Source organism: Microcaecilia unicolor, chromosome 11 (genome assembly GCF_901765095.1).
Source record: "Microcaecilia unicolor chromosome 11, aMicUni1.1, whole genome shotgun sequence".
In the NCBI taxonomy this organism is placed as follows: Eukaryota; Metazoa; Chordata; class Amphibia; order Gymnophiona; family Siphonopidae; genus Microcaecilia; species Microcaecilia unicolor.
This window is the reverse complement of record NC_044041.1, coordinates 116,392,194-116,408,397: the sequence shown is the minus strand read 5'-3', so window position 1 is coordinate 116,408,397 and position 16,204 is coordinate 116,392,194. Positions and strand designations below refer to the sequence as shown.

General features: G+C 51.5%; 1 protein-coding gene across 7 annotated transcripts in view; it reads left to right on the top strand.

The window, feature by feature from the left end:
• LOC115480439 overlaps positions 1 to 16,204 on the top strand; it is a 57,858-nt gene that overhangs the window by 28,536 nt on the left and 13,118 nt on the right. For 6 of the 7 annotated variants that reach the window (XM_030219116.1, XM_030219115.1, XM_030219113.1 and 3 more), the window contains exons 2-3: positions 6,506 to 6,686; positions 7,982 to 8,347. In XM_030219116.1, coding sequence (XP_030074976.1) covers positions 6,506 to 6,686; positions 7,982 to 8,347 — 547 coding nt within the window. The remainder of the gene's footprint in view (positions 1 to 6,505; positions 6,687 to 7,981; positions 8,348 to 16,204) is intronic. The other variant, XM_030219111.1, reaches the window with a different exon arrangement.

Genomic DNA, 16,204 nt, shown 5'->3' with positions numbered 1-16,204 from the left:
CTATCTCAGCAGGTGGTGGTCACACACAGCAGCAGCTCTGGCTAGGTCTCCAAGCCTAATTTTTAGGTTTTGTTGAGTACCTGGGGTTGAGGGCTCTTCTTGAGCAAGTGCAAACCTGGTGGTGCCAGGTCCCTCCTTTTCTCCCCCCTCCCGCTGGCTCTGTTGAAAAAAAAAAAAATTTGGACGTCCTTAAGGGCGTTTATTTCAACGTTTATTGCAGCTGCTCACTCGGACACCAGTTCGTTACAGCTCGGAGCGAGAAGCAGGTAATTTTACCTTTTTATAGCGGGCAGGGGGTTCCCCGTTCGGTCTCCACGTGGCTTATGGCGTCGGAGGGCAAGAGCGCGAGGATTCGCTCCCCGGACCGCGTGGGTGCGTCTAGTGGGGATGCGGGGATTTCAAAGCCTGAATCGCCTTTGTTAAGCATCAGTTTGGAGTCCGGTCAGTGTTCCGGTTCTTCCTCTGGTGCGGCGGTTTTTCCCGCCATAAGCGCCCATCCCCCGCTGCTCCCCCCCCCCCCCCCCCCCCCCCCCCCCCCCCCCCCATTTTGGCCGGCCACTCTACTCGGACGGCTTCTTCTTGGGCCGCCCTCGAGCTGGGAGACGTTAATACTATGGTCGCCCTTGATTCGGGCGACGGTAAGAAAGCGGCCAAAGTTAAGCGCCATTCTTCCCGCGCGGTTCCTTCTCGGAGTTTCGCACCAGACGCCATTTTGGATGCGCAGCACGTTTCTCCCCCGCTCGTGCGTCTAGGGCCGTGGCCCAAGCTGCAGAAGTGCACAGTTCGGGGGGCTTCTCCCCTGAGTTCATTTTGCTGCTGCATTAGGCTTTTCTTATGCAAAACGCTGCCCCTGCCTCCCTGTCTGATAAAGGGGTTGAGGCCTCCGGAAGCAAACGCCCTCGGGTGGATTTCCAGGCCCTAGAGGACTCTGTCTCCTCTGATGTAGATGAGGGCAGCGTATCTGAGTTCTCCCAACGGTCCTTTGGGGATTCCTTGGAGGAGACGGATTCCCGCTCGCATGGAGCGGATGACCCCTCTGCAGCGCGGATCTTTCGCTCAGAGGATTTGCCCAACATGTTAGTGCAGGCCATGAGCATTTTGAAGATTTCCTCTCTGGAGGACGTCTCTCCCTCAGCCTCTGTTGGCTCCGCCATTATGCTGGGGACGAAGCGCCCGCCTAGAACCTTCCACGTGCATGATGCCATGCACACCTTGATTTCGGCTCAATGGGATGTCCCGGAAGTGAGCCTCAAAGTGGCTAGGGCTATGTCCTGCCTCTATCCTCTGCCTGAAAGTGAACGGGAGGCCTTTCTTTGGCCTACCGTGGATTCTTTAATCACTGCGGTGACTAAGAAAACGGCGTTGCCAGTGGAAGGTGGCACGGCCCTAAAGGACGCCCAAGATAGAAGATTGGAGGCGGCTTTAAGGTCGTCCTTCGAGGCGGCTGCTTTAAGTTTGCAGGCCTCAGTTTGCGGCTCCTATGTGGCCAGGGCGTGTCTGACGATTGTACAGCGGGCTTCCCCCTCGAATCGTTCCTTGAGGGCTGATTGGCCGGCCCTGGAATCGGGCTTGGCTTATTTGGCAGACTTGCTGTATGATGTCTTGAGAGCCTCGGCTAAAGGTGTATGGCTCAGACAGTCTCTGCACGGCGTTGGCTTTGGCTGAAGCATTGGTCTGCTGACCACGCCTCTAAGTCTCGCCTGGCTAAGTTGCCTTTTAAAGGCAAGCTGCTCTTTGGAGTCGAGCTGGACAAAATTGTGACCGATCTCGGCACGTCTAAGGGCCAGTGGTGCTCGCCCCGGTTCCTCCAAGGGACGGTTTCAGGAAGCCCGTCGGTATCGCCCGGGCAAGTCGGGCTCCTCTGCCCCCTCTTCCTTCAAGAGGAACTTCTCCCCCAAGCAGCATTCCTTTCGCAGAGACCGCCGTCCCGGAGGTGCACCCTCCGGTCCTCCCACAGGGTCTCGTACCCAATGACGGGGCCCTGGTCCATGGCCCAGTGCAGATTGGAGGACGCCTGTCCTTGTTTCTGGGCGAGTGGACCAGGGTAACTTCAGACGCTTGGTTGCTGGAAGTCATCAGAGACGGCTACAAGCTAGAGTTCTGCCGACCCTTAAGAGACGGGTTTGTGCACTCTCCCTGCAAGTCTCCGGTCAAAGCTGTGGCAGTGCAGCAGACTTTGGACAATCTGATCTGCCTGGATGCGGTCGTTCCGGTGCCTGAAGATCAGCTTGGCAAGGGACGTTACTCCATTTACTTTGTGGTACCAAAGAAAGGAGGTTCTGTACGGCCTATCCTCGACCTCCAAGGGGTCAATCGGGCCTTGAAAGTTTGGCACTTCCAAATGGAGACTCTCCGCTCTGTTATAGCGGCAGTGAAGGCAGGGGAGTTCCTGGCATCCTTGGACATCAAGGAAGCGTACTTGCATATTCCCATCTGGCCTCCTCATCAACGCTTTCTGCGTTTTGCAGTCCTGGGCCGACACTTCCAGTTCAGAGCCCTCCCGTTCGGGTTGGCTACTGCTCCGCGGACCTTCTCCAAAGTAATGGTGGTCATCGCGGCCTTCCTACGAAAGGAAGGAGTACATCCTTATCTGGACGACTGGTTGATCCGAGCCCCCTCTTATGCAGAGTGCGGCAAAGCTGTAGACCGGGTGATTGCTCTTTTGAGCTCCCTGGGGTGGATCATCAACTGGGAGAAAAGCCAGCTGCGCCCGACTCAGTCCCTGGAGTATCTGGGAGTTCGTTTCGACACCCAAGTGGGCAGAGTGTTCCTGCCGGACAATCGGATTGTCAAGCTTCAGGCTCAGGTGGACCAGTTCCTAGTAGCCTCTCCTCTTCGGGCTTGGGACTATGTGCAGCTGTTGGGCTCTATGACGGCCACGATGGAAGTAGTGCCCTGGGCCAGGGCTCATATGAGACCACTACAACACTCTCCTGCAGCGCTGGACTCCAGTGTCGGAGGATTACACTGTGCGCCTTCCCTTGGACCCAGCGGTGCACAAGATGCTGAGCTGGTGGCTGAGGACAGACAAGTTGTCCGCAGGAATGCCTCTTTTGACCCCGGAGTGGATTGTCGTCACGACGGACGCCTCTTTGACGGGCTGGGGAGCCCACTGCTTGGGAAGGACAGCGCAGGGGCTCTGGTCTCCTGCAGAGGCAAAGTGGTCTATCAACCTCCTGGAACTCAGAGCCATTCGGTTGGCGCTTTTGGAGTTTCTCCCGGTACTGGCGTTGAAGCCAGTACGGGTCCTGTCGGACAATGCCACAGCTGTGGCCTATGTCAATCGCCAGGGAGGTACCAAGAGCGCCCCTCTAGCCAAGGAGGCCATGAATCTATGCCAGTGGGCGGAAGTGAACCTGGAACAGCTGTCGGCGGCCCACATTGCCGGAGTCATGAATGTCAAGGCGGACTTTCTCAGTCGCCATACCTTGGATCCCGGAGAGTGGCAGTTATCGGCTCAGGCGTTCTTGGACATCACGAAGCGCTGGGGCCAGCCGAGCCTAGATCTGATGGCGTCATCGGCCAATTGCCAAGTGCCGCGCTTTTTCAGCAGAGGACGGGACCCTCGATCTCTGGGAGTAGATGCTCTTCTCCAACAGTGGCCGACACAGGAGCTTCTCTATGTGTTCCCGCCCTGGCCCATGTTGGGCAGGGTGCTAGACCGGGTGGCAAAGCATCCGGGCCGGGTAATCCTGGTGGGTCCGGACTGGCCCAGACGTCCCTGGTATGCGGACTTGATCAGACTCTCAGTGGACGGCCCTCTGCGGCTGCCAGCGGAGCAGGGCCTGTTGCATCAGGGTCCCTTGGTGATGGAGAATCCCTCCCCCTTTGGTCTTACGGCCTGGCTATTGAGTGGCAGCGTCTGAGGAAGAAGGGCTTCTCAGACAAGGTCATAGCCACTATGCTGAGAGCGAGGAAGCGCTCTACTTCTACTGCTTACGCCAGGGTTTGGCGTACCTTTGCATCGTGGTGTGAGGCAGGCTCCCTTTCTCCCTTCACTGCTCCAATTTCTTCAGTGTTGGCGTTCCTGCAAGAAGGCCTGGAGAAAGGCCTGTCGCTCAGTTCCCTTAAAGTCCAGGTAGCGGCCCTGGCTTGCTTCAGGGGCCGCCTGAAGGGTGCTTCCCTGGCTTCGCAGCCAGATGTGGTGTGCTTTCTCAAGGGAGTTAATCACCTGCGCCCTCCTCTGCACTCAGTGGTACCTGCGTGGAATCTCAATCTGGTGTTAAGAGCCTTGCAGAACCCGCCTTTTGAACCCTTGTCGAGGGCATCTCTGAAAGACCTGACGTTGAAAGCAGTCTTTTTGGTGGCTATCACTTCAGCCAGAAGAGTTTCCGAGCTCCAGGCGCTATCATGTCGAGAGCCCTTTCTGCAGTTCACTGAGGCAGGAGTGTCTATTCGCACAGTGCCTTCCTTCCTGCCCAAGATTGTTTCTCGCTTCCATGTGAATCAGCAGCTCTGTCTCCCATCCTTTCGTAGGGAGGACTACCCAGAGGAGTACTCTGCTCTCAAATATCTAGATGTGAGACGAGTCATCATCAGATACTTAGAAGTGACCAATGATTTCCGGAAGTCGGATCATCTGTTTGTCCTGTTTGCAGGTCCTCGTAAGGGTCTGCAGGCTGCTAAGCCTACAGTGGCAAGGTGGGTCAAGGAAGCCATTGCAGCGGCTTATGTGGCCGCAGGGAAGGTGCCGTCTATCCGGCTGAAGGCTCACTCCACTAGAGCTCAGGCGGCCTCGATGGCGGAGACCGGGTCCGTCTCCTTGGAAGAGATTTGCAAGGCGGCAACTTGGGCATCAGCTCATACCTTCTCTAGGCATTACCGCTTGACTGTGGCTGCTCGGGCGGAGGCCCGGTTTGGAGCTTCAGTGTTGCGGTCAGGGATTTCTATGTCCCGCCCTAGATGAGTACTGCGTCGGTACATCCCACCAGTCTATGGATTGATCAGCATGATGATATGGAAGGTAAATTTATGTATCATACCTGATAATTTTCTTTCCATTAATCATAGCTGATCAATCCATAGCCCCTCCCAGATATCTGTACTGTTTTTATTCTGGTTGCATTTCAGGTTCAAGTTTAGTCTTCAGTTCCTGTTCAGGAGGACTTCGTGTTCAAGTTTTTTCAATTGGATTCTTCAGGAGTTGAGACGATTTTGTGTTACAGTGAGCTGCTGCATTCCTCTCCCCTCCGTTTTACGGGGCTGGATTGAGACCTAAATTCTGCCGGCGCTCCCTCCCGCTTCGTGCGGCTGTAGGGCAGCTTTGTACCCCTCCCGCTTCGGCGGTGTTAGGGTCAGTCAGCTCCTCCCGCGGTTGCGGTTGCAGGATAAGCCAGATCCCCCCGCATCGGCGGGGTGGTGTCCCTCCCCCGCTCCGCGGGGATGAGCTGGACGGATTCCCCTCCCCCACTTGTGTGGGGATGAGCTGGGTTGATTCCCCTCCCCCGTTTCGGCGGTGGTGAGTTGGGCAGAGTGTCCCTTTGTGGGTGTAATTCTCTAAGTGCTGAGTCCTGCGAATGGAGCCTTGATCTCGACATACTGAGGAGTTTCCGGCAGCACATGACCACATATAGGGAGGCAAAAGGATTGCTCTCTATCTCCACCTGCTGGTAGATGGACACAACCCACCAGTCTATGGATTGATCAGCTATGATTAATGGAAAGAAAATTATCAGGTATGATACATAATTTTACCTTTTCTGCAATCTTTTAAGGTTAAACAGCTTTTATTCCGGATGAAAAGAACCAGACAAAGCAACGGTCCAGTACATAATAATAACAAAACAATAAAAAGCATTATACAGTATAAATCAGAAGAAACATGTGATCCCAATTTGTTGTAAACTTCCCATTGCCACCCAACCCCAGAACCCTTACCCTTGGAAAAAATATAACTAAGATGGCCCGATGTCTGGACTCTTATGACTTCAGGCAGTCTGTTGAGATGTGCATGTCTAGTATTTCCTTACCCACGCCTTGCCTCCCCACCCCAACCTAGAAGACCCCGGGACAACCTATCATTCATTGAACAATAACCAAATCATGAGATTCTCTGAAATTTATTCAAAACTGCACTTCTGGCCTTGAGTGAGATATTATGTAAATAACAGTTCCAGACAGTCAAAAAAGCCTTTGTTCTTCTGTGGGAAACCTGGGCAGCTCGTGCCTTCTTTTCTGCAGTCTTTTATAAGTTGAGTTCAAATTTGTGCATTACAAGCCAAGTGCACCTCAGCAAGTATAATGCAAATAACATAGGATTATGTAATTGTTTTAATGAAAGTAATTCTATATTATAAGCAGACCATTTGTTTTTAAATAATTAGAAAACATCAAAGAGTTCAGTTTGTGCTGCTTTATAACACCTAATTAAAATTTGTCATACTATATTTTCTTGTGCGTACTATGTTTTGCCATGGGCACAGGGTTCCTGATCTGTGTGCCACGTACAGCTTAGAGGGAACATACTGCTATAGGGTCATACTTTTTAAACTTGGCCTCTCTGCAGCTCAGCTGTGGTTTTACGCCCGTGATGGATGTTAAAGTGGAGCTGATGCCAGACTGGGTAGCAGTTAGTCTGAAGCATGAAGAAGAAGAGGTCCCCATTGAAACCTGCAGCCGTCCACTGCACCTTTGCTCCACACAATCCATCAAGCAGGAGGAAGCAAATGAGATCACCAAGGAGGCAGGTAGGCCAAACTCAAGGTTTCCTTCTCGCTGCCCTACTGGCAGCAGAGTTTTGAAAAGCAGACATCTTTCTCAAAATGTTGGCCTCTTACGTGCTGCAGCAGAACATAAGGCATGCAGTGTTGCTTTGGTCCATCAAGCCTAAGATCCTGTTTCTGATTAGTGGCCAGTCTGGATCACTTGGAAATATTGTCAGATCCCAAATAGGAAAGGCTATTTTATGCTTCTCGCTCCCAGAAGTGGGAGGTGGAGACACCTAAAAATGTTCGCAGAATAATGGCTGATAGACTTACCTTCTGGAATCTGACTGCTAATTTTCAATTTAATTATGTGTTGATTGAAAACCCTTAAGCCTGTTTTAAATCTGCTACCTGTGTGGTAATCACCTTGTTTGAATTCCACTTGGAAAATGTGGGCTGTTGGTATGTAGCTAAATTCAATTTGTTCCACACCAATAATTTTGTAAGTCTGTGCCCCAGAAATCAGAAGTTCCAGACTAATCAGTGAAAAGTGAGATTGCTCTTTTGACATTGAAAACCTGTTTGCTACTCTCCATCTCACCTTCACCAGTGTTCAATTGACAGCTTAATGAGGCACTGTTTGAAACACTTTCCATTGCTAATAAGCTATTTTACCAGTTTGTCTTCCTGTGGGAATGAAATTCCTGAGCTGACCCAATGTAATTTGTGACTCAGTCTTTTAAACCCTCATTCAGAGATGGCGGAACGTTCCTTGTAGCAACAAAGAACACAACGAAAAGGTCACAGAAAAGAAGGTCTTAGACGATGTGTAAAAAAGTCCACTTTATTGAGCGAGTCCAGAACAATGTGGGAACTCGAGGTGACTCGACATGGCCGTGTTTCGGCCAACCGGTCTGCCTCAGGAGTCTTAATGTTCTTATGGAATAGTCTGTAGAAACAAATTGTGTATCAATCTGCTTCCCAACAGAAACTTCTTGTATGATGCTAAATGCTCCAAGGATAAGTTGTACAGGGTCTGTAGTGATACGTCACGTGTTCAAAATTTGTTCTGGACTCACTCAGTAAAGTGGACTTTTTACACATCGTCTAAGACCTTTTCTGTGTCATCTTCGCTGTGTTCCTTGTTGCTCCTTTGAGTTAGCGAAGATTGTGTTTTTCTATGTTCACATCGGAATGTTCCTTGTGCCAGACTCGCTGAATGTTGGTAATGAATGTTGTCCTATCTCCATCGATTGCCATGCAGTTCTCATGAACTTCTGGCACCTACTCTCCCACTGCCCATCTAAGCACCACTTCTCTTCTTTTATCACCTCTAGTAGGAGAAGCAGCTTGTCCTAAGGCTCCAGAAATCTTAAAGGCAGAAGCTACCTGGGAAGCGTCAGAGCAGAAGCTGGAACAGATAGGCCCTGATACACTGATCCCAACGGGTCCCTGGCTCTGGAAGCAGCAGAATGGGAGCCAGGAGCTCATGTGCAGGATGTGTGGGCAAATGGTGGCAGCTTGCACTCTCGCAGATGTCAGGGAGCACGTGCTGCAGTGTCGCTCACGTGCTTTGTGCTGCAGTGTGGCACAGAAGGGCTGCTATATGGATGCTTCGAAGGAGAGCCTGGTGTTGACAGAAGGGACTGTGGACAAGCCACTGCTTTGCACCCCTACCTCAAGTGGCATTTCCTGCAATGCAGGTACTACTGCAGCTTTTGAACTGGGCATCTGTAGGAAGGGCTAGAACACGGGCGAGGATGGTTTAAACTTTTCACACATGTAGGAACCGTTTTCATGCTTTGATGCTTCTTGAACAGAGACATGCTAGATAAGAAATAGTTGTTGGGTTCTGGGATTTGTTTCTTGTTTTTTTTGTAAGACGTGGGATGTTTACACACAATGCCTCACAGAGCCTAGAGTTTAATTCTTAATGCATTTGATATATGTCAGTTTCCCGGTGCTGTTGGGGGTCTTTCATGCTACTTGGGGGAGGGAGGGTCCTTGTCTGGTGCGCGTTGTAGGCAACCACACAATATTTTGATTTTTTTTTTTTTTTTTTTGCATCTCTCTTTGTTTCCCCTTTTTCCCACGTAGTTCTGGGGTATTATGAGAATCCAGGCACTTCAGCATTTCATGTTTCTTCGTGAGTTGCTGTTGGGGTATGGTTTTACTCTTGTTTTTTATTCTTGGGTTTATTTTTTCTCTCTATTAATATTCTTGGTTTAATATCTGGAATTTTGAGATTCTATATTAGGAAGTGGGTGGGTTTTGGGCACAGGTAGGGGGGGAGGAATAAATTCAGACACCATTCCTTTGTGTTTTCCTCAATCATAACTGTTAAACCATTGTTTGGAGGAAGGAATGGGGGCAGTTGGGTACTTCGCCTTGAAAATAGTATGGTGATTTTCTCATGTTTTGGTGTTGTACTCCTCTCGCAGTTTTCCTGTGCAAATATGTGTATTTGTATTATTCCTTGTCATCAGCAGCAGATGAATCCATTAACTGATGGGTTATGTCCGCCTACCAGCAGGTGGAGATAGAGAACACTGAAAAACCATAGTGCTCTAAGGACGGCTAGCTCCATCTGACTTCAGTATTGCTCTATCTCCCAGCAGGTGTGGACGTAGCTTGATCAGCTCCTGGAAAATTTCTGCCTGGGGTGGCTCCTGTGCTTTTGCCAGTTGAAGCAGGGGTGTTGTGGCTGATGGTGCCCACTTTGAAGGCATATAGGTTCGCCCTTTCTCTGCCTTACCCGTCCCCCTGCCTACCGGAGTACCTCTGTTGCTGCCTGCCTCCAACTTTCCTCACAGCGTTAAAAAAAAAAGAAAAGACGCATTGGTTCTGCGTGGCTATTCTGAGGCTATTTTCCATGTGCAGCTTGACCGGAGCTCATTTGACTTGGTCTTTTGAGGTGAGAGTGGTGCCCAGCTCCTCCGGGGAGGTCCCGCGGACGCTATTCCGATCGGGGTAAGTTTTTGCGCGAAGCCACCATTTTACTTATATAACTCCATCCGGTCAGACGATGGCTGCTGAAGCAGTTAAACGCTGCTCCCATTGTGGTAAACGTAGATCAGCAGCGGGGCTTTGTAAGATGTGCTCTTTAGACGCTAGAGCTGGTATGAGCATGGTGAGTGATGATTCTTCCCGCTCAATGGAACTGGCAGCGGGCGCCATTTTGGAAGCGCCGCACGCCTCGACCCTCGGTGTTCCAGAGGAGTCTGAGTGCAGGGGGATGCCTCGGTTAGAGGCTACCAGAGGAGCTCCCATTCCCATTTCTCCTGATTCGGCGACGGAGGGTCAGGGTGAGTGTTTCTCCCCAGAGTTTGTGCTTTTAATGCATAAAGCTTTCATACTGAAAAGAGCTCTGCCACACGTGTCTGACAGTGTGCTGCTACCAGGTTTCCCCCCGGGTGTTGATGGCCCGGGGCTGGCTGATTCCCCTGAGCGTTGTAAGGACGCAAAACATAGATGGGTAAATTCTCCGTCGGAGAGTGGCACACTTCCCCTTTCCCCCCCCCCGTGGTCGGGCGGTGTGGATTCTGAGGGTTCTGGCAGGGTCTCTTGGTCTGAAGAGCCAGAGGAAAGTGCTGGTTTGCCACTGGATCTGGATGATCCCAGTGCGGTGAGGATTTTCCACCGCAATGAGCTGCCAGCGCTCATTTCGGATGCCTTGCAGGCCCTCTCGATTGATGATCCTGCCAAGGGCGAGGCCTCCTCTGGTAATCCGAGGACGGCGAGTACTAAGAAGCCTGCTCGAGCCTTTCCTGTGCATGACTCCATCCAAGAGCTTATTTTAAATAGTCTGAACCCGAAGGGCCTTTGAAAGTGGCCAGGGCTATGGGTCAGCTTTACCCTCTAAGTGAGGAGCACTTGGCCCCTTTGGGGATGCCTAAAGTGGATGCGTTGGTCACGGCGGTGACTAAAAAGACCACTCTTCCAGTAGAGGGAGGGGTCGCTTTGAAAGACATGCAGGACCCACCGGTTGGAATCCATGCTGAAGCAGTCCTTTGAAATTGCGGACCTTGCCTTAAGGGCGTCTATTTGCCGTTCCTATGCAGCCCGGGCATGTCTTTCCTGGTTACAACAGGCGGTGGAACAGCCCGCGGATGGTGTAGGGCCCCTCTCTGAGGTTGCCCCGCGGATGGAGTCGGCCCTGTCATTTTTGGCTGACTCCCTTTATGATCTGGTCAGAGCTTCGGCTAAACAGATGTCTGTGGCGTTTTCTGCCCGCCGCCTTCTTTGGCTGCGGCATTGGGCGACTGACATGGCCTCTAAGCAAAGGCTGGTGAGGTTACCCTTTCAGGGCCTCCTGTTATTTGGAGAGGAATTGGAGAAGATTGTGAAAGACCTGGGGGACCCTAAGCCCCAGCGCTTACCCGAGGATTGGCCGAGGCCTTCTTCCAAGGGTTCTGTGTGGCCCTACTCTTCCAGACTTCGCTTCCGTGAAGCTCGCAGGTATCGCCCGGGGCGCTCTGCTGGGGTTTCTCAACGTGCCCGTTTTCAACAGAAGAACTCGTTTCGCTCGGACAAGCATTCCGCTGCGGCCAGTTCAAGGCCTGGAGTTCAGGGGCGGCCCCCTCAATGACTGGGCGCCGGTCCTACGATTCGTTCAGTAGGAGGACGTCTATCCCTCTTTCTCGAGGAATGGACCAAGATTACTTCCGATCAGTGGGTCCTGCACCTGAGCAGAGAAGGTTACCGATTGGAATTCAGCGCCCTGGTGAGAGACGTGTTTGTGGAGTCCCGATGTGGTACTGCCGTCAAAGGAGCAGCGGTAGAGGAGACCTTACAAGTCTTGTTGCACCTTGGAGCGGTGATCCCTGTGCCTCCCGCCGAACGCAGTTGCGGTCGCAACTCCATTTACTTTGTGGTGCCTCGAAAAGGGGGTTTTTTCTGACCGATCCTCGACTTAAGGTCAGTAAACGAGGCTCTAAGAGTGCGACATTTTTGCATGGAAACCCTGCACTCCGTCATTGCGGCGGTACAGCCAGGAGAATTTCTCACGTCTCTGGACCTAAAAGAAGCTTACTTGCACATTCCTATTTGGCCCCCGCATCAACGGTTTCTCCGGTTTGTGGTGTTGGGAAAACATTTCCAGTTTCAGGCCTTGCCTTTTGGCCTCGCCACAGCTCCCCGCACCTTTTCCAAGGTTATGGTGGTAGTAGCTGCTTTTCTCAGGTGACAGGGTATCCGGGTTCACCCGTACCTTGACGACTGGCTCATCACAGCGGATTCGGCAGAAGAAAGTCGTCTGGCCACAGCCAGAGTGGTCTCAGTACTGCAATCTCTGGGCTGGGTCGTCAATATACCCAAAAGTCACCTGACCCCCTCTCAATCTCTCGAATATTTGGGGGTCCGGTTCAACACGGCCTCGGGGTTTGTCTTTCTACCCAACCAAAGGCGGTGCAAGCTTCAGAATCAGGTCCGTCTGCTCCTGCGGATGCCTCGCCCGCGAGCTTGGGACTTTGTCCAGCTGCTGGGGTTGATGACAGCCACTTTAGAGGTAGTACCGTGGGCGAGAGTGCACTTGAGACCTCTGCAGATTGCCCTGCTTCAACGATGGTCTCCAATGTCCCAGGATTATCAACGCAGACTCACGTGGTTCCCTGCGGCCCGGTTCAGTATGGAGTGGTGGCTCTCGACAGCATGCTGCGGCGAGGAATGCCACTGGCGCTTCCCTCTTGGTGCCTGGTGATAACCGATGCCAGCCTGGTCGGCTGGGGAGCACATTTCAAGGGAAGCTATGCCCAGGGCCTGTGGACACCGGCGGAATCGGGGTGGTCCATCAATCGCTTGGAACTGAGAGCGATATTCCAGGCTTTTCTGGCCTTTCACAAGACTCTGGAGGGGCTGGCTGTCAGAGTTCGTTCGGACAATATGACAGGGCGGCACTCAGTGCAGAGCACTGGCTGCGGAGGCCGCTCAGATTTGCCACTGGGCCGAGCTACCTCTGCAGCTTCTGTCAGCAGCTCACATAGGTCAGAGCAACGTGCAAGCCGATTTTCTAAGGCATCAAATCGACCCAGCGGAGTGGGAACTGGCAGACGAAGTGTTTCTTCAGATCTGTGCCAAATGGGGAACGCCCATAACGGATCTAATGGCGTCAAGCGCAAATGCCAAAGTCCCGTGCTTTTTCAGCAGACGGAGAGATCCTCGCTCGGCGGGGTTGGATGCCTTGGCTCAACCCTGGCCTCCGGGCCTCCTGTATGTGTTCCCTCCTTGGCCCTTGATAGGGCAAGTCCTCCTGCGAATTCGGCTACATCAAGGAGTGGTGATTCACATTGCCCCGGATTGGCCTAGGCGGCCGTGGTACGCGGACCTCCGGCAGATGCTGGTGGAGGCCCCTCTTCCTTTGCCTGTGGTACCAAGCCTGTTGTTGCAGGGCCCGGTGACCATGGAGAATCCCTGCCGCTTTGGTCTTACGGCATGGCTCTTGAGAGGGTGCAATTGAGAGACAAAGGCTGTTCTAACAAAGTCATCTCCACTCTCTTGCAGGCCCGCAAGCGGTCCACTTCCGTTGCTTATGCTTGGATCTGGCGCCAGTTTGAGGTGTGGTGTGTTTCAAAGGCGATCACACCCACGAGGGCTACAGTCTCACCAATACTGGAGTTTTTGCAGGCTGGTTTACAAAGAGACTTGGCCACAATTCCCTGCGACTGCAAGTGGCAGCATTGGCATGCTTTCAAGGGAAGGTCGCTGGCCATTCCCCGGCCGCTCATCAGGACGTTGCCCGATTTCTAAGAGGGGCGCTCTGGCTTCGCCCACCAGTGCGACTGCCGTGTCCGGCTTGGAACCTGGGGCTGGTGTTGAAGGCGTTTCAATGTTCGCCCTTCGAGCCGTTGAGGCAAGCTTCAGAGAAGGATGTTACTCTAAAGTAGAGAGCTGCACGGCTTCCGTCCCCGCAGGAATCCCGCGGAACCCGCGGGATTCCCGCGGGGACAGAGGCAGTTCCTGCGGGGTTCCCGCGGGGATGGAAGCAGTTCTGCGGGGTTCCCGCGGGGACGGAGGCAGTTCCTGCGGGGTTCCCGCGGGGATGGAACCAGTTCTGTGGGCTTCCCGTGGAAGTGTAAGCTGCACCTGCACCAGCCTCTCATCTACCGAATACCAATTTATTTGAGTGCTGTCTCTTCCTCCTCTTCTTCCTTGCTTTAACAGCATAAATGTGGAAAGTCTTCCATTAAGGAGGTGGTAGAGTCACAAATGATGACGGAATTCAAAAAGGCGTGGGATGAACACAGAGGATCTCTAATTAGAAAATGGAAGTTATATAAAAGCTAACCTTAAATGGCTGCATGTGTGTGGATATGTCAAGTGACACTTATATGGCGACTCTGGCTGTGATGAACTAGAGCTGATACCTGGCAGACTTGTATGGTCTGTGTCTCATACATGGCAATCTGGTGTAGGATGGGCTGGAAAGGGCTTAGACAGCAACTTCAGTGGCTGGAACATAAGGACAGTGTTGGACAGACTTTTACGGTCTGTGTCCCACAAATGAGAACATGAATAGGCTGGAGTGGGCTTCGATGGCAACTCCAGCAGTTGGAACATAAGGATGGGGCCAGATAGACTCCTGTGGTCTTTGTTCCAGAAACACGAAAGAAAGACCATAATCAAGTATATAATATCACACTCGTTGATTTAATGATGAATTGATCATGAGTGTGACTATTGGGCAGAGTGGATGGACCGTTCAGGTTTATTTGCTGTCACTTACTATGTTACTGTTAATCCTCTTTGCTCCCAGGCTGGTGCACAGACCTCAGCTCTGACACAGGCACGAGAATCAGATGTCACTTGACCTACTGGCGCGTGCATGTGGCGTGAATGGACTCATCCTCAGAACACACTGCCAGTGAATCAGAGACAAATCTTACATGTGCGCACCAGAGTGTTCCAAGTTCCAGCTTCTATTCCTTCCTTGCCTACAGTGCTGTGGCTCAAATCCAGAAAGGGAGCTGACTGGAACTTTCTTTTATGTACTATTAAATTCTTACGGGGATGGGTGGGGATGGGTTAAATTCTTGCGGGGACGGGTGGGGACGGGTTGGAATGGTTTTAATTTTTGCGGGGATGGGTGGGGACGGGTAAGATTCCAGCGGGGATGGGTGGGGACGGGTAAGATTCCAGCAGGGACGGGTGGGGATGGGTAGGATTTCTGTCCCCGTGCAACTCTCTACTCTAAAGACAGTCTTTTTGGTGGCCATAACTTCGGCGAGACGTGTGTCTGAACTACAGGCTCTGTCCTGTAGAGATCCCTTTCTGCAATTCTCAGAGTCCAGAGTTACGGTGCGTACTGTGCCTTCCTTCCTGTCTAAGGTGGTTTCAGTGTTTCACCTAAACCAGCCCATTTATCTGCCCTCCTTTTTACTAGGGAGGAGTTTCCGGAATCTTTTGGGCAGTTACATCTTCTGGATGTTCGCAGGGTTCTCTTGCAGTATCTGCAAATGTCAGATGACTTCAGGACCTCTGATCATCTTTTTGTCTTGTTGTCAGGTCCTCGAAGAGGGTCTCCGGCGTCTAAGACCACTATGGCCCGTTGGCTCAAGAAAGTCATTTTTTCTGCATATTTGCTGTCAGGGCGGTCTCCGCCTGACGCATTTAAAGCGCATTCCACGAGAGCGATTTCCTCTTCGTGGAGATCTGTAGTGCGGCTACTTGGGCTTCTAAGCTCTCCTTCGTCCGGCATTACAGGCTGGATATTGCAGCAAAGCGGGACGCGCAGTTTGGAGCAAGTGCTTGCTCGGGGAGTGACAGATTCCCGCCCTAACTAGGGAGTGCTTTTGTACATCCCATCAGTTAATGGATTCATCTGCTGCTGATGACAAGGAAGGGAAAATTAGGTTCTTACCTTGGTAATTTTCTTTCCTTTAGTCACAGCAGAAATCCATGATCCCTCCCTGTCTGTCTATTTGTTCAGTTGTTTCCTGCAGACATGTTCCCTCATTGAGAGAAGTTGGAAAACAGTCTTCAGATTTCTGTTCTGTTACAGGAGGTTGAGATCGTCCCTCCTTTGTGTGATTATTGCTCCGGTTCTGGGGCATTCGTTCGCTGTGAAGAAAGTTCATGTTATTCAAGAAAGTTCATGTTATTCTACTTTGAGGATACACTCTGGTTTGGAAGTTTCGAATACTGAAGGCAGATGGAGCTAGCCGTCCTTAGAGCACTATGGTTTTTCAGTGTTCTCTATCTCCACCTGCTGGTAGGCGGACATAACCCATCAGTTAATGGATTCATCTGCTGTGACTAAAGGAAAGAAAATTACCAAGGTAATTTTATCACCAATAAAAAAAAAACATTTAACCTTAAAACTTTTCACACATATACATGCGCGCGCGCTCTCAGTCCCAGCGCAGGCAACAATGCAGGCTTTCCTCATGGGTATTTGAATCTGTTTCTTGTCATACGGTGGTTTAGCTCTCCCTTCTTTCATTTGGTTTGTCTTATTTTGAGCAGTACATTTAGGGCTAGATTTATATATAGTGCCTAAAAAAATAGGCATTAAAAAATACCCATTTAAATGGTATTCTGTAAGCTACACTGGTTTATAGAAAACA